This window comes from Pecten maximus, chromosome 2, assembly GCF_902652985.1.
Source record: "Pecten maximus chromosome 2, xPecMax1.1, whole genome shotgun sequence".
Classification (NCBI taxonomy): Eukaryota; Metazoa; Mollusca; class Bivalvia; order Pectinida; family Pectinidae; genus Pecten; species Pecten maximus.
This window is the reverse complement of record NC_047016.1, coordinates 41,076,242-41,095,578: the sequence shown is the minus strand read 5'-3', so window position 1 is coordinate 41,095,578 and position 19,337 is coordinate 41,076,242. Positions and strand designations below refer to the sequence as shown.

The window sequence follows — 19,337 nt, the reverse complement described above, 5'->3', positions numbered from 1 at the left end:
AGTTCACCCCTCCCAGTACAGTCCCTAATCCCTCCCTCAGCCAGTACCTCGGTATACTAATCCCGGCAATTATCACCGTCTGTCGTTCCTACCGCCCAGTTAAACTTGTCGAACTACGTGAGCTCTCGATGTTGTGTTAGACAATAAAAGAACAAATTAATACTGCTTTACTACACAAAAATAATGTTCCGTGAAAGGCGATTTAATTGGTTTTTATGTATATATATATTTTTTTGTAATGGAAACGTAAATATTTATAGTGTCTCATAAGTGTGATAAGGCTGGGCATTTTAATGTGTTAATGTGTTTTTATGTACTGTTTTGGAATGTATGACACTTAAATTAAATATACAGTAACGTACATGTATCTTATCTAAGAATGTCCAAGTTAATTTCAACTAGTCAAAAAACGCAAGGCAGAATAATATCTTTAAGACAACAGACACTATTTAAGCATCAATTCAATTTCAATTCAATTTCAATTCAAGTTCGATTCAATTTCAATTCAATTCCCAGTTATTGGCTTTGAGCTTTACATCTCATCAGTCATTGTAATGTAGCAGTGTAGTATCTTTATCTATAGAGAATGGACAAATCTGTTACCGTATTTAGACATTATATCACGTTTCTACTTAATCGTGTGGCATCATATACATATTTACTTAATATTGCTACATCTCTTTAAAGACAACACAACAAAAGACAGCACGTTTGTTGTACTTATTAATTGGATCAATCTGTCCCAGGAGTACTTTTTTGTACATCTTGATATCAAAACTTGAAAATTTGGACAAATTAACAGAAAGTGATATTCATCTTCTATGTCACCGGAGTTGCATGCTCTTCACAGACGTTCTTTCTTACAGTATTTCGATATCGACAAGTTTCAGTGTACAGAGTATGTGCTGATAAACGTATTCTACTCAAAGCAATTCTATTACGTGTTGGTATCTATTTACATGATAATGCTATAGTGATATATTTAAGTTTCAAATTGTCTTCTTTTGAAAGTTTTTGCCCTTCGATTGCAGATAAATTGAATAACGCGGATGTATGCTAATGAGCCGCGAGGCTTCACGTGAAATAAACATTGAAACATTGAAACCTCGTACAAATCCTTCATCGACACCATGTTTGAAATAACACGTTTATGCACCTCGTACAAATCCTTTACCGACACCATATTTAAAACCCTTCATCGTCGCCAATTTATTTTTGTTTAATTATCTGTTAGACAATTTCATTTATATAAATAACAGTTAGTTTTCCAACGAAGGTCATTCTACTGTCCATCAGGTTATAGATATTACAAAACTATCTGTCTATCTTTCTGACATTATAGGAGATTGAAAGTTAATCTCTGATTTAAAAAAAAAAGTACACATACAATATCCTTCCATTGGTTGACTCTTTAAGACCATGGATCTTAATTTCTTAAATAATTTTGATTTATCTTCAAAGACGATAATATTCATTTTATATTTGATTTTTTTAAGTGGAATTCCTTCAACACGATGTTCAAAGAGGAAATACAGAGAAAGAAGATGTCTGAAAAACACATTTATATATGTCACCTAACGGCCGTCTTGACAATTGATAACACAGTATTTACGAAAAATGATTGACCGTTACCTGCGATATTGCGCCTCAAGGACACATTAACTTTCCACGAAGCGCCACACTCGTGGTCAGTTATGTTTCTGTAACACGTTTATTTCCTCTGGCTATCGTCAACGATAACTTCCGCACACTGTATGCACTACCACTGACGTAATTTTACCAATAATGGTGTGAAATTTTGGGGTGGTACCTTAATATGTCCGACCAGTTGAGTGGTCCGTGTTGGGTTTTCACAACGTCCGGGTTTTTGTATATAAGTAGCAGCGAAAATTTTCGCCCGTAAACAGCTTGTACTGATAAACGCATGCAAAGGTGGGTCTTCAAAATACTGTAGAACTAGTGTATTTTCACACACAAAAAACTTATTACTTCTGTTAAGAGAAAGCATACTTTATGTTAATGAAAGCAAGCTGTGTAACTGGCTTCAAAGTAATTTTCGGCTTGTTTTATTACAATCTCTTCTAAAATAAATGTTCAATGCTATGTTAGATTATAATTGAATATACACTATTTTTCAAGATTTTTTTGGGGGGTGGGGGGGGGGGGGTTAAATCTAGTGGAAATTGCAAATTGAAATAGAATAAATCATTAAATCAGTTAATTAAACATTGATCGTGATATTTTAAAAAAGAAATACTTATTCAGTCAATATAATGCATGTTTCAGATGAGGGCTGTATTAATCTCCATTGCCGTTGTGGCCTGTTGTGTGGTTACGGCCAGGAGCGAGGCCTATGGTAACTATGGCGACGGCGTGGGGAGCCAATACTTACAAAAAGGTCATATCAACCAGTACAGCACTGGGGGATACACCAAGGCTTACTCCTCATACCCCACGTATTCTGGATATTCCGGATATGGCAAAAAAGCTGCAGTGAAGAAACAGGTTATATGGAATCCGCCATTCTCTGCCCCTCTGTTCACACCCTCCTCGACCCTACCATCTGACGAAAACTCCATTTTCAACGGCGATGGAACTCTTTGTAAGTAAAATAAATATATTATTGACGAGTTCATGGAAATATATCCATTATGACATATTGGAACCATATAAATAAAATTTGTTAAAATTTTGCACGGGTTCCGCCATATACCATTTTATGCATTCAAATATTAGCGGATGTCGTCGATGAAACAATATTCGCTTAGCCTTCCGGACCACCTTGTCTTATTCTCCTGGTACTTTTTCAAGTCTCCGCATCCAAATTTATATAATTCGTTCGTACTATTCCCTCTTTATTATTTTGATATTTAGAATTATGGTTTCTTCTGCATGTAGATTTTTTTTAGTTTTTTTTTCAGTGTGTTCCACTATTTTCAATTTCACTACTTTTACATTATTACTTATAAACATCATTTATCGGTTTACTATCAATAACTCATTTATTACTGATTAAACATTTTCATTTGTATAACTATCTATAATTCTTTCTTTTTGTATTTCAGTGATGGTTCTGCTTGTCGGATTCCTCCTCCTCCGAGCCAGCAACTCCGGTTAAAACAGATTTAACTAATAAAGTAAGTTTATGGCAGTATTTTAAGAGAATATCAAGATTTATTTTGGAAACTTCATGTAACTTTTGGTACTGTTTATAATTATACAAAAGTTAATTTTCGTTTTCGATAAAACATTAACACTGTTTATTGGTGAAGTAGCAGCTTTAGATATCAATTGAATATTGAAAGCGTTTGTTAAAAAATGAAATGAAAAATATAAATGAAATCTTATTTGCCAATGGTTCTCTTCAATTAAATAGGCGTTATTCATTATAGATTGATTGACATGTATCTAAATATAAAAATACAAGTAAATTTGACTAAGTACCACCCGAAGTGTTTAATATCATACTGCTATTACATTAGCTCTACATATAGTATACATATTTACTTATCTTTACCTATTTTTATCTATATACTTTCATCTTTGTTTCAGGTATCATGGTCTACTCCAAGGAGAAGCCAAAATCGCAGGGTATTTTTGTTTCAAATTGTGCTAATAAAAAATAAATAATTTTGATTAAAATGAAGACTGAAATTTGTTTTATCTTGTCGTTTGTTGATGTGGAAAGACAATAAAAGATGAACAAAGGAGAAGGACACACGTTGAAAGGACTCGCACAACTGCATGTAAATATTTTATTATTACTAGTGACTCCATCCCCTGAATCGCTCATTTGAAGTTCAAATAATGTGTAATTTATATCAATTAAAGTTTGAAGTTCTCGCTATCTGAGAAATTATGTTGTTGTATAGGTTGTAAGAGCACTCAGAAACTCGAAAAACAGTAACCTTGATATTTACAGTGGACTGGGGAACCCCCACCTGGGGAATTCCCGCTTTTTTCATCCGTAGTCCTACGTCATTCTATTTTCAGCAGGGGTGTATATTTTTTTTCCAAGTCTTAAGATATTCCTTTTTATTCTCGCATATAAGAAGTACCTATTATTTCTTACTCAGAAACTGCTTCAAACTTCAGAAACATATTTTCGTTAGGGACATGGTTATCGGTAAAACAGCAGCTGATTGGCTGATTTAGTTGTGTGAGTTCTGAAACCATTCTGGCATTGCTGTGAGCATTAATTTGGACGTGGTGTTGGGTTGATTCTTACCCATTTTAACTTTTAAGCCTCGACCCCACACCCAGAAAAACGGGGGCATATTTGACAAGGAGATGGCCGTCCTTCCGCTTCTATTCCGGATGATAATTTGAGAGTGAAGTTCAAAATCTGTGTGTAGTTTTTCTTTGCGGAAGGGGTATAGAAATCTTTTAGTTTGGGCGTGGTTATGGAAAGGTCAAGGTCACCGGAAATAAAAATTGAATTAAGCTTGTCCGGAGAATAATTAAGAATGAATTGTGAAATGAAGTTTTAACTTTTTGTGCGGCTACGACTAAAGGAATGGAAGAACCAAGTTGATTTTGAGCATGGTCGACCAAACGACAAAATAACCGGATATACACATAGATTTTGGCTTAAAACTCACGATATTAAGTTGACACTACATGGTCAAGCAATGCTCAAATGTAATGTGTTTAGCTCACCGTCATTAGATGAAGGATCTCAGCTGTTTCCAAGTTTTAATCCAATGGCCCGATGCAAGGGGCAAAAAGTGATCCCGGGGTCACACCATCCATTTATACAGGATTCCCTCACTCAAAAATGCTCTATACTAATTTGATTAAAATTCAACAAGTCATTCGGGACTAATAGTGATTTAAAGGGATATTCCACACAAGTCGGATATTGTCCGTCCGTTGTCCAGGGTTACGTTATCGTAGCAACTATCCCCAATTCTACTCTCAAGCATTGTAGAAAACTCAATCAGCCTCCTTTCAACTGGAAGTTTTAAAATTGTCATAATATAGTCTAGCCTTCTCTTGATATGACTTTCTAGCAATCTTTTCAATAGTACATACATATGTATATAATATTTATACGTTCATAATTAAATAAATTGACTCGATTATATATATATTTTTTATATGAATTTCTCGCAACCATTTCAATGGTACATGTATATAATATTAACACGTTTATTTTTCTGAAATGAATTTCTCGCAATCATTTCAACAGTATATGTATTATATTGACACGTTTAAATTTACTCGATTGTAATTTTTTTTTTTTTTAATGAATTTCTCGCAATCATATCAATAGTATAAGTTTATAAAATTGAAGCGTGTACAATCTCTAAAATGAATTGACACGTTTAAATTTCTGAAATGACTTTCTCGCAATCATTTCAATAGTATATTATGTATATGTATATCATATTGACACGTTTATAATGTTTCAAAATACTTTCTCGCAATCATTTCTATGATGTATATAGATAGATAATTATTTATCAAATGGCCTATTTTGCAATCATATATTGCAAACTTATTATTATCGTTATTACAAATTAGTAATGTATTTGTCAACGTAAATGCGACCATGCATGCAGAATTATTTACTTACTGTAGAATGTACATGCTGTCTGTAATCTATGTCACGTTTAAATCAATTTTCAAATTTGTCATCTATGTACAGGTTGTCTTATTTATCTAGAATCACAGAAGGTTATGTTTCTGACCACAGTTACCCCTCGGTCAGTTATATATACATCCTATAGCATGATGCACCATGCAGATACATGTATACTTTTGTATATTTGGTGTTTGTATCTTCATATTTTGTTCCTTTTCTTCCGCTGGATTCATGTACACTTAGTTAATGCAATATCTTCCGTAGGTCACCCTGATACATGTATACCCATACCAAATCATTCGATCTTTGATAATGGGTAATGATTTTATGGGTCACAGGGTGGCAATCGGAAATTTTATGCCAAAGCATACAGATATATGATTTTTCGATTACGTTCTGTTTTCTTCCATTTTAAAATATTTGTCTTTTTAACTAACGTCTTAAAAAGCACTATAGCTGTATGTGTAAATTTGTTGAAAAATTATCGTAAAACATATATGAGCAATAACTATTTTTTGCTTATTTTGATATTACTATTATTACAGCATATGGATATTGAGTCAAATCCAGGGCCTGTAGAAGGTGAACTTTCTGTTTTTCATTTAAATATTAGAAGTGTGAGAAACAAACTTGAATATATTGAAAATATAGCAGGTGAATATGACGTAATATGTCTTACTGAAACTCATCTTGATGTTGAAGTCCCAAGCAGCGAGTTATTACTGGATGGCTTCCACCACCCTTTTAGACTTGATAGAAATTTTGCGGGAGGGGGGATTTTAGTATATGTAAACGAGGTTTTGAAAGTTAGCAGGATAGTTGATCTAGAACGTCCCGACACTGAAATATTATGGCTCCAAATTTATCTTCCCGAAAAAAACATACTCATTGGGACTGTGTACCGTTCTTCCTTTCATACAAATCAATTCTGGGAAAATCTTCAGGCTTCAATAAGTGATGCGGTGGAAATATCCAGTAATGTCATACTGCTTGGAGACCTCAATGTTGACATGCTTACTATGTCACAGAATCATGTTTTATCTGATATAATAAATTCGTTTAATTTTATAAATGTCATAAATGAACCTACTCGTATAAGTCCCACGAGGTCAAGTTTACTCGATCCAATTTTGGTATCAGAATCAATTTCATACACTTATTCCTCTGTAGTATCTACTGAAAATGTAGTTACTGACCACCAAGGTTGTGTTGTATATATTTCTGTTCCGTCATTTCAGAAACTAGCATATAAACGTAAAATTTGGTTATATAAAAGAGGCGACTATGTACTTTTTAATCGTCTTGTTGAAGAATATGATTGGGATACTCTTTTCGCTACATGCAACTCTGTCAATTCGGCCAGTGAACGTTTTACTGAATTTTTTCTTGATTTTGCTCGTAGATCGATACCACATAAGGAAATTACTGTAAGACCAAACGATAAGCCCTGGATGTCTTCAGACCTTAGAAAAAATATGAGAGCTCGTGATAGATTTCGGAAAATAGCCAAACGTACCAATCATCCACGGGACATAGCTAAATTCAAAAATCAGCGAAATAAAGTGAATAATATGAAAAAGTATGCACGACAGTCTTTTTATGAAAATGTTGGAAATCTTATTGAGTTTTATCATTCGTCTGATCCTAAAAACTATTGGCGACTTGTCAAAAGATTGATGGGGAATTCTGAGACATCACGTCCTATCCCTACTTTAGTTGATCCAATTTCGGAACGTTTATTAGTCGATGATAAGGCCAAATGTAATGCATTGAACGACTATTTTTGCAGTATCACTAGCATAGATGACAACAATAACGATGTTCCTTTGTTAGAACCTAAAACAGAGAGTTCTTTTGAGTTACCTGTAATAAGTCAAAATGACATATCTGATGTTTTGATGAATTTAAAACTTGGTAAAGCTTCTGGCTCTGATGAAATTAGCCACCACATGTTGAAGTATACTGCTAAAACTGTATGTAGACCACTTGAATTGCTTTTTAATTTGTCGTTATCAACTGGTATTTATCCCGATACTTGGAAATTTGCTAAAGTGATACCTCTTTTTAAGAAGGGTGATAGGCATTCTCCTTCTAATTATAGACCTATATCACTTTTGTCCTCTGTTGGTAAAACATTTGAAAGAGTTATCTTCAAGTATTTACATAATTATTTTCTTGAAAATTCACTTTTCTATCAGTATCAATCAGGATTTATGCCGGGTCACTCGACCGTATATCAATTAATTGATTTATATCATAACATTTGCCTTGATCTAGAAGAAAAAAAACATTCTTGTTTAGTTTTCTGTGATATTTCTAAAGCGTTTGACAGGGTTTGGCATAAAGGTTTATTAGTAAAACTAAAGTCATACGGGATATGCGGAAATTTTCTATCATGGATTGAAAACTACTTAACCAACAGACGACAAAAAGTTTTTATAAATAATTGTTATTCGGATTTTGGTTTGATACATGCTGGCGTCCCTCAAGGTTCCATTCTTGGGCCTCTATTTTTCTTAATATTTATCAATGATATCTCAGAAATTCTTCAATCTACTGCACGTCTTTTCGCTGACGACACCTCTTTGAAAGTCTCTTCATCTTCATGTCTAGAAATACAAACAGTTTTAAATAGAGACCTGGATGCTTTAAACAGATGGGCAAGTACTTGGCTAGTTACTTTTAATCCAAATAAGACGGAAGTTATTTTTATTTCTAATTCGGATAACGTTGATGAAGATCTGGAACTGATTTTTGATGGTCATTTTTTAAATTTTAGTAGTAAGCATAGACATCTTGGAGTTACATTAAATTCAGATGCTAAATGGGTAGATCATATAAATGAAATTTATAAGTCGGCTATGGGAAAAGTAAATATATTGCGAAAACTTAAATATACATTAAAGCGTGATGCTCTTTTACGAATTTATAAAACTTATATTTTACCAGTTTTAGAATATGCGTGTGAAGTTTGGGATGGGTGCACTTCAAGTGATTCAGAAAAGTTAGAGAAGGTTCAGCGGGAGGCAGCTAGGATAATAACAGGGTTACCATTATTTGCTAGAAACGAGTCATTGTATTCAGAAACAGGTCTAGAATTACTTTCAGTTAGAAGGAAAAGACGGAAATTACAATTAGTTTACAAAATGGATAGACATCAAACTCCAAACTACATTACAAATTTACTTCCCTCTACAGTCGGTGAAAACAGACAGGGTCTAAGAAATAATGAAAAATATAGAATCCCAAATTTCAGACTGTCTATTACAAAACAATCTTTTCTACCTTCCTCTTTGACGATGTGGAACTCTATACATTCTGATATTAGATCCATGCCTTTTTCTGCTTTCAAGTCAGCTTTAGCCCCTAACTTACCATGCTCAGTACCTCCTTATTACTTAATTGGTGATAGAAAACTTAATATTATTCACACTAAATTAAGACATGAATGCAGTTCCCTTAATCATGATCTTTACCGTTCAAATCTGGTCCAAAACTCAAATTGTGTAAATTGTGGCTATTATTGTGAGAATGCCTATCACTTCTTCTTTGAATGTCAATCTTACACAAATGCTCGAGTTGTGCTTTTAAATCATTTAAGTGATTTAGATATAAATATATCTTTAAGATTATTACTTTTTGGAAATGAAAATATGTCTTTGGATTTAAATTGTGTTGTATTTAACAAAGTACAAAATTTTATAAAATCCAGCGGAAGATTTTAACAAGATTTTAACAATATTTAACATGTTTGAAAATTTTATTGACTTTGTTATATTATTTTGTGTGAGTGCCTAATGTTATGTAGGCCTATATCTCTTTCGTACTGCAGTTGATCAGTCTGTAATATCATCTGTTGTCTATGTAACTATTGTAAGGAAATGGCTTCATAAGTTGTAATAACTTGTGCCAAATCCTATTTGCAAATATGTGTAAATAAAATATGTTTAAAGTCATATAATCTATGTAAGTATATCACTCCCTGTCTATAAAAACCGTTTTGTCATGAAACCGGGAATAAGCGACCACTTGTACTAAAGATCGATGGTTTTTGTTCCGAAATCGATGTAACGACCGGTCTCTGGGATTGTTTCTCAGATCACAAATTTTAACTGATCTTCAGGCGAGAGATATATCTAAAACATTATTCATAAAATGGAAATGGTAAGATCCCAACTTAAACATTGATCAGTTTCATACAGATTACGTCACGCTAATATCTGATGGGCCTCAGCACAGGAAGACGGGACTTGTGAATTATACTTTACGTCCCCTCCCCCAAGGAAGATTGTTACATGCCCCTGGCGGCCTCAGGGGTCTGATCGTTCATTAGGTTACAATGCCAGTGTCATATCGACAGTTGTATGTACCCCAACAATGTTAGATGATAACGTCGAGAACCTTGTGACGGGCACCGTGTCACCTCGGTTGTCATCAGAACCAAAAAATAGCCAGATACCTTAAGCTACATGAAATACAATTTTATGCTGTTTTCAAATTATAATAAGTAATACTCGCGTCCATTTCGACCAGTCCATGTCTTCCTCAAGCTTTTTTCCCCGGATATGGATCAACTTGATCACATAGTGTATAATTGATTTTGTTATACGCAAACACGTGATACTAAGGTCGTTTTGTTTATCGCTGTCGTAAACGGGTTCACCGAAAAAAGGCTGGACACAGTTGGCGTATATTGTTTTCATGCGAGCCTTGACAAATACTTACATTGTAAACAATGAGTAAAGTGTATATATTAACTTATGCAGGCCAAGATTCATGTCTGAAATGTTAAACAAACATACCCCCAGCACTCCCCGTGTTGTGTATTGCTACGATTATAACGAAAATACTTATGGTATGCGTACAAGGTGCATCTGGTTCCGAATGAAATATTTTAAAAAGAATGGTTTTGTGAATGACAGAAAGTCATTTGAATGTGTTCAAGCATCGTCGGTTTCCACGAAATATGTCTTCGCATTGCTCCGAGGCTCGTATTCAAGGGTTATTGATTATCTAGTAATTTGATTGGTTCCGTAGAAAATGGCGACTGACAATTTGACCAATCAGAAACGTCGTATTATATGCTCTTTGGTTCCTTTGGCAAGATGTCAAACAACCATGGATGCAACCATCTTGGTTTAGCGTTGCTAATTTCCGATCGAAGAATAATTTCGTTAATATGAAGCATTTTGATTGGTTGGTAGAAATATGGATAATTATGCTAAAACGAAGACTTTCATGTCAATGACAATGACAATTGTTTATTCTCGTAAACAGTACAGTGAGAGAATATGAACACAAACAAATGGATAACAATAATGCATTGTTAAAACAGGATGGACGTCAGTATTGTGAATTATTTATCTTGTTTATATCAATAATAAATTTAGCCAATGAAATAAGCTGTGTTCCCACGTGTCATACGAATGGAATGTAGGGAAGAGCCGGCATGGGGGCCGACAATGGTGTTCATGTCGATTTGAAAGACAAACAACAAACAGTATCAATGTTACGTCTTTGAAAAAAACAGAGCCACCCAACCACTCAATACACCGGATTCTATTGAATGCCTTGTTAAACAATTACATATGAATTTCCGTAGTTTGTATACAATAATGACTTTTGAATAAACATCTGGGTTTTTTTCGTTTTTTTTTTTCGTATCGAAGTACCGAATGCCATATTGAAAAGGTTTTAAACTATTTGATGGGAGATGGCGAAAGTTTGGTAGGTTATCAAATCCATGTGTACTTATCTACCTTCGACCGTTAGTTTGTAATTTTCATATACAATTGAAAATCATTAGTTTTAATTTCATTGTTCTCAAATGTATTGTTCTCATTAAAAATGTCGTCTTTCTTGACATTTGAAACATTTCCAAAAATGAATACAGGGACTTCACATAATAAATATACATGGACCATGGGTTTGGACTTTGTGTCAGCTCTTTGTGGACTAGGATATGTCCGGGTGGTATGAGTGAATTTATATAGAATATTCCTTAATTTGTAATGTTTTTGAGACAAAAAGTTAAACTGTGAAGTTTGGGTATGTTTTCAGAAATCTGCATATTTCATCTCAAACTCTGCGCTCGAACTATTTTTCCTGAAAACAATATTCTTGATATGTTCAGAGTTCTTCATAGCGTAATAAGAGCATTTTGATGATAGAAATGTTTGTCAATACAATTGTATGTCATATTCGCGTGATATTATTCACAACCGCCATCTGCATTTTAAGGTTAAATTAGAATCAATGTTTATGGTTTTAAAAACTCAAATCCAGTCAAACCAATATCTCTACCACCTGCCAAAAACACTTGTAAACATAACGTAATGGCTATTTTGTCAGTATTCGAGATCCACATGAGCTGAATATGTTCTCCTGAAACTTGCATTTTTACGCAAGTTTCGCCGAAATTAACAAGCAACTTAACAAATTATATGTTAACAGGAAGACACATGGTTAGCCATGATATATATTAAAACCTAATCATTGCAGCAGTGTAGTGATTTATAGTCTTGAAAAATAGCACTGGATTTGCTACTTACATGAACCTTATATAAAGTCCCCTCCTACTCTAGTGGACTTGACTTGTTTGATCAATCTCGTACGGACATGGGCACGGAAGTTTTCTTCGGTTTTGTGTCAAACAAATGCGATAAAAAGTATTTATAAATAATCCTTCTATAGTCCAGCCCTCTCTCGCTAGAAATCCTCTGATTTTAACTTCTACGGAGCACGATGATGTAGCGAAGTCTTAATGTAGGTGTCCCAACTTCGCATCTTCCAGATGAAAGAAATCCCTTCGTTTTTATACAAGGATGGGAAGTTTTAAATATTTGTCTATACCTTACACAACATCAAATATGGTCGCATCTATCCAGTCATTCTGGGCTGTGTTGAGAATTGGACATTTTGATTGACAACGGATGGATCACTAACCACGGCCATAGAAAAATATATTTGGTACATTTAATAAAAATTATTAAGATTATCATTATTAAAATTTAGTAAGCCGCATTAAATACACGAAAATAAATAACTAAAAAACAAAATGTAACCCGCCGAAAATGATACATACCTGACATTTTCATGTCAATGAAAACATAATTAATGATCTTAAGAAAAACAACATAAAAAGCGAAGCATAAAAGCACTCGAAGTCGAACATAGACACATATCTATGTCGAAAATGACACAAATTCTATATCCAGTATTGGAACAAATTCATCTTAAATGTTCCAAGTAGATATATATTCAAAATCTAATTTTCAAAGTAGATCAATATTCAATGTTAAATGTTCCAAATAGATATTTATTCAATGTTAAATGTTCAAAGTAGATTTATATTCAATGTTTAATGTTCGAAGTGGATCAATATTCAATGTTTAATGTTCAAAATAGATATATATTCAATGTTAAATATTCAAAGTAGATATATACTCAATGTTATATGTTCAAAGTAAATCTATATTCAATGTTTAATGTTCAAAGTAGATCTATATTCAATGTTTAATGTTCAAAGTAGATCTATATTCAATGTTTAATGTTCAAAGTAGATCTATATTCAATGTTTAATTTTCAAAATATACATATATTCAATACTTAATATTAAATGTTCAAAGTAGAGCTATATTAAATATTCAATGTTAAATGTTCAAAGTAAAAACGTAGATCTATATTCATTGTTAAATGAACTGCTTCGCAGTTCATAAAATGTTCAAATTAGATATACAATCAATGTTAAATGTTCAAAATAGATTTATATTCAACGTTTGTATAACAGGAAACAGGGAGTCGTATTTAAAAACGTAAGTTCTGATTGGGTTGAAGAGTTCCTCAGGGTTCTATTCTTGGTCCTCTGTTGTTTTTAATGTATATTAATGATATCATGATAGACATAGAATCTACCATCAAATTAATCTGACGATACAACACATTATATCATAGTCGATTGTCCGAATAGCACAGTTATGAATATGAATAGTGATTTAGATAAACTAACACACTGGTCGAAGCAATGGTTAGTGGTTTTTAATCCAAAAAAGACAGAAAGTATGATAATTAGTAGGGAAACTACTGATCTGAATCATCCTGTTCTACTAATGAATTCTGAAAATATTAAATGTATCATTTCAAAAACACCTTGGTCTAACGTCCTCGCAAAATGGTAATTTTTTAGATCATGTTAATTATATTATAAGTAAAGCTTCGAGCAAATTAATATACTGCGATCACTCAAATTCAAATATGACAGACGTTCTTTCGCCCTGTATTAGAGAATGCCGACGTCTCGATGGACTGTATCTCTTACGGATGTAGTATGTACAAATAAAAAGACTGATTAATTCTCTTCCCTTCTTTTCTTCCATTTCTCCTCACCTTTCTGTTTCTCCTCATCCCTTTCTCTCTCCCTCTCCAACCCTATCTCTCCCATTTTCTCTTTTTCTCCTTCCAAAAAACATGGTTTAATAATGTAGATTAATGTATAATATACCAATTGCATATTCTTCTTTACTTTGTACATTATTAAGGAAAGGGTGATCACATAAGTTGTAATAACTTGTACCCAATCCGTTCGTAAACTTTTTGCAATAAAATATGTTTAAACTATAACAAAAGCTCGAAAGTGTAAATTTAGAAGCCGCCAGAATATTTACTGGTGCTAACAAATTAACATATACTGAAAAACTGTACAGTGGGGTAGGTTGGCCTATATTGATCGACAGAAGATAAAACCACAAAATCATCAAATTTCATAAAATGCGCTATCATAATACACCAGTATACCTCAGCAATCTTGTTCCTGACCCAATTTCATCAAGTCACAATTATAGGACTAGACAGCCTGAAAATATTACACAGATTCGTTGTAGAATTAGCGTATATGCTATGTCTTTCCTTCCCTCTGCTATTCACTGTTGGAACAATTTGCCGATCAGCATACGTAACAATCCATCTCTTTCTTATCTCAAAACTTATCTAAAAAGATCATCTCCGCCGGAACCACCAAATCATTTCTACTGTGGGACACGTCTAGGTCAAATCTATCATGTCAGATTGAGAATGAACAGTAGTTCACTGAATGAATGATCATTGATTTAAAAGAAACTCAATCCCCTCACCTCTGTGCACCTGTGGTCTAATTGAGGATACTTATCATTTTCTCTTATCATGGAATATTTTTTCCTATCTACGACATAAGTATATTATCACCTTACCATATAACATAACTGTAAGTTTATTTCTGTCTGGAGGTGCTTCTCTTTCCATCGACGATAACACGAGGATATTCCTTACTGGGCAAAATTTTCTTGTAAAATCAAACAGATTTTCCATGCTAACGTAGCATGTACATATTTTGTACGTCTATTATGTTAGATTAATACCACATTAAATATATATCTACAACCAGATGGAAGCAGCAAATCCCACTTTCACGTTTTCTCCCTTTTTATTAAATTCAATACATTAAATTATTTGATCAAACCCAACTGATGTTTTCACATTAGACTCACATTAGACGATGTTGTGTTTTATCATTGTATATGCTATTATGTAACGTCAATCTTTATATATAGGTGTCAGATTTATATAAGTGTCTTGACACTTGTTTCTGATTCCTTTTTGTATTATTTATATGTTGTATATATATTGTTAAATGGAAAATCACAAATACAACACAGTTTGAACTAAATTAACTCCTAAAACGAATCCTTATATTCCGTTAAAAAGCTATTTAAACAATACACAAATATTGTTTACATCTCGTTTCTCGCCAATTTCAAAGTAAATACATTGTACAGACACCTCCTTTTCTTCAGCTCATCAATATTCAATACGGTAACTGATCAATATGTATCGTATTTATATAAATGACCAAACATTTGATACTACGTCAGCATAGCACTCCGCAACATAAAGTAAAATAAAACCTTATTGGTTTTATTGTTTAAACCGTAAATATCCAGGCCATTTTTTGTCACACTCCATCAAAGCCATAGGACCTACGTTATCAACATGAACAAGTGTGTCCAGTTCTCAGGGAACGAACTCTCAAAGTGAATAAATTGATAAAAAAAATACCTTGCTATGTTTTGTTTTATCTGTTATAATTGTAATTAAGGTGATCTTGGCGATTGTTTCCGCCAGCTCGTAAGTCGTTAATTTTTTTTTCCGATAATAATTACCTTCTGGTTTTTAAGACACAAAAATCGCATTTTTTTTTTTTTTGCATAATATTCAAGATAAACGAAAGTTATTTACATTTATTAAATGATTTATCGTTAAATCAGTAAAGATGCTGTCTTTGTGAGTATTAACAGTAGACCATGCGCCTTTAAAGAAGTATCTAATACATGTATGTACTCATAAAATACCTGGCCAGATGCAGCTAAACTTTTATAATAAAATGTTGAATTCAAAGAAGGCACCGATATATCTATGTGGTATACCTTTGGTATTTAATGTAAAAAAAAAGATTTCAATATGTTTTGTACAAATCAAAATATACTTTTTAAACGATTTTCCGCTTATCAAGAGAGAGGTCGGGATACTTCGCTAAATGTATAATTTCACAGTATTACGTAGGAACTGCAAACCGTCGAGAAATATTTGACGATTATGAATATTTTCATATGAATTACCATGAATACATAATAAATATATAACATTACACTTCTTCCTGCTTAACCTAAATGTTCTTCTAAGAATATCTGTACCGTACCGCTAGCTGTCTGGCTTGATTACGTCACTACACATTACGTCAACGAAACAAACCGGAAGTTTTCTCGTTCCCCTTCTCTCTCTCCACTCACGACAGCGGAAGATCAGTTCTGTATAAAAGGGGCAAATCTCAAATCAATCGTCAGTATTTTGCAGCTTGCAGTAAAGTAAGTACATACAGATATATGGCATTTCTATAATATCTTGGTATTAATGGTATTAGGAAACCGATATGGTGTGTGCTCAACTCAATCATTGATTTGTTTTACATTTTGATACATATATTTTCGATATATAAGTAACATAGATAAGATGTCCTCTTAACAGTTGTCTATTTCTCTCCATTACAGGTATTCAGTCAAGATGAGAACCGCCAGTGTCACCCTTTTCGTTGTCGTCGTCGCTTTGGGCCTCAGCGCCTGTCTTGGAGATGATTTCTATGATGACGACTACTACGGCAACACCGGATATGTGATGGGTAGCTACCCCTCGTACGGAGGAATGTCATACGGAGGAATGTCGCACGGAGGTGGATACGGAAGCGGATACGGAAGTGGATACGGAAAGGGGTACGGAAAGGGATACGGAAAGGGATACGGAAAGGGATACACAAATGTCGAGACTGTTGTCCGCGCTCCCTATGTCGCCCCTATGTACCTCCCACCCCCACCGGCTGTTGCTGCTGGAGCTTACCAAGATGATCAAGGCATTTTCGGTGTCGGAAACGGATGGGGTAAGTAAAATAAATCTATAGGAATGTACATGTATTCTGTAATCACTCTTATTAAAATATTGTTTTTCATGGTTATGATACATGTAATTGCATAATTTGTTGAGTAGGTATACAGTACACGAATTAATTTTGTAAACTGAATTTGTTTGAAACGTGTTGGCATATGTAGTATATAATTGTAGGATTCCTTTTTTTAATTTATTAAAATCGCTGTTTTGAGTCGAACGTGTTACGAATTTAAGAGATTTTCAATTAAGACATTTTATAAAATTTCGTTTCGTTTCTTTTTACAGTCCTCATGCTTTTGTTGCTCCCATTCCTGCTCCGTAACTCCAACGGAGGACTCCTCGGATAAATTTCTGTCCATTATATTATATCTTTTGTCAGCAAATACAATATATGTAAGTATGATGTATTTTTAATCTTAATTATTTGTTACGAGTAAAAGAGAAAATATAAACTGAATTCAATAGACGCCGCAAATATTGACAAATTTATCAACTTATCTTTATATCTCAGAAAATCTTAGAAAACAAATATTAAAAAAGGTGTTTAATCTTATTATTGATACTTAATTGATAGTGACGTACATAGAGTTAGATCCGATGTTTAATTTATTTTTCTCTCGTTTCAGATACAGCGCAATATCACGTTATGTTTGGACTATCTGTGGAAATCCATTTTGTTCATTGTCGTATTTAAGTTTTGCCCATGTTTTGTGGTTCATCGTTCATTAATAAAACTTATAAAACTAATTGGTTGGTTTTTGACTTCTTAATTTCTCTATAATCACGAAATCATTACGTGTTTAAGTCTGAGAAGTGGAAAATAATATATTGGTTTAGTTTAAGCTTTTAGGTTTTATTACAATTCACAAAATTGAAATGATAATGTTTTTTTCATGAAATAATTTTGTCGTGAAAAATTAAGACAAAGCCGTATTCAATTTTGTGAGTAGTAATATATACAAAAAAAAATGTATTTTCGTGTATCAGAGATACGCACGTTTCAGTAAAAGATGACATGTTGAATTAAAAAGCTTATGTATTGATAAGCCAGAGACAGCTATCAAACAATTACAGTTGTGAAGATAACTTGAGCATATTTCGTGAAACACCCAGCCATGACCAAGACGAAATATCCTGAGAACGACTGAATTTCTAAAGTTTGTGAGCTCTTCCTGTGGGGTAAAATGCCTCTCTCGCTTAACCGATTTAGGTGTTTTTTTTCAAATGATGCTGTATTCGACGAAGAGCATATCAATCCAGATTACAGAAATGTTGCACAAATTTCAATTACACACGATTGTACTGTACAAAATACACACGATTGTACTGTACAAAATACACACGATTGTACTGTACAAAATATACACGATTGTACTGTACAAAATACACACGATTGTACTGTACAAAATACACACGACTGTACTGTACAAAATACACACGATTGTACTGTACAAAATACACACGACTGTACTGTACAAAATACACACGATTGAATCGTACTGTACAAAATACACACGATTGTACTGTACAAAATATACACGATTGTACTGTACAAAATAAACACGACTGTACTGTACAAAATACACACGATTGTACTGTACAAAATATACACGATTGTACTGTACAAAATACACTCGACTGTACTGTACAAAATACACACGATTGTACTGTACAAAATACACACGATTGTACTGTACAAAGTACACACGATTGTACTGTACAAAATACACACGACTGTACTGTACAAAATACACACGATTGTACTGTACAAAATATACACGATTGTACTGTACAAAATATACACGATTGTACTGTACAAAATACACACGATTGTACTGTACAAAATACACACGACTGTACTGTACAAAATACACACGATTGTACTGTACAAAACACACACGATTGTACTGTACAAAATACACACGATTGTACTGTACAAAATACACACGATTGTACTGTACAAAATACACACGATTGTACTGTACAAAATACACTCGACTGTACTGTACAAAATACACACGACTGTGCTGTACAAAATACACACGATTGTACTGTACAAAATACACACGATTGTACTGTACAAAATACACACGATCGTACTGTACAAAATACACACGATCGTACTGTACAAAATACACACGACTGTACTGTACAAAATACACACGATTGTACTGTACAAAATACACACGACTGTACTGTACAAAATACACACGACTGTACTGTACAAAATACACACGACTGTACTGTACAAAATACACACGATTGTACTGTACAAAATACA

At 33.4% G+C, this 19,337-nt stretch overlaps 1 protein-coding gene and 1 long non-coding RNA gene across 2 annotated transcripts; both read left to right on the top strand.

The window, feature by feature from the left end:
• Positions 1–1,798: 1,798 nt before the first annotated feature.
• Positions 1,799–3,658, top strand: LOC117341454. Its single transcript, XR_004535634.1, has 4 exons — positions 1,799–1,932; positions 2,287–2,602; positions 3,066–3,137; positions 3,553–3,658. It is a non-coding gene; the product is annotated as an uncharacterized LOC117341454 (long non-coding RNA).
• Positions 3,659–16,389: 12,731 nt separating this feature from the next.
• LOC117322098 (glycine-rich protein-like) lies at positions 16,390–17,803 on the top strand. Its single transcript, XM_033876852.1, has 4 exons — positions 16,390–16,482; positions 16,666–17,048; positions 17,342–17,449; positions 17,683–17,803. The coding sequence occupies exons 2-3, from the start codon at positions 16,679–16,681 to the stop codon at positions 17,401–17,403; spliced, it is 432 nt and encodes a 143-aa protein (XP_033732743.1). The 5' UTR covers positions 16,390–16,482; positions 16,666–16,678; the 3' UTR covers positions 17,404–17,449; positions 17,683–17,803.
• Positions 17,804–19,337: the final 1,534 nt, after the last annotated feature.

What these genes read in the sequence shown, in the direction of transcription:
- LOC117322098 (XM_033876852.1), top strand. Translation starts at nt 16,679, where the DNA reads ATGAGAACCGCCAGTGTCACCCTTTTCGTTGTCGTCGTCGCTTTGGGC. An exon ending in CGGTGTCGGAAACGGATGGG is followed by an intron (nt 17,049 to 17,341) that starts GTAAGTAAAATA and finishes TTCTTTTTACAG; the next exon opens with TCCTCATGCTTTTGTTGCTC.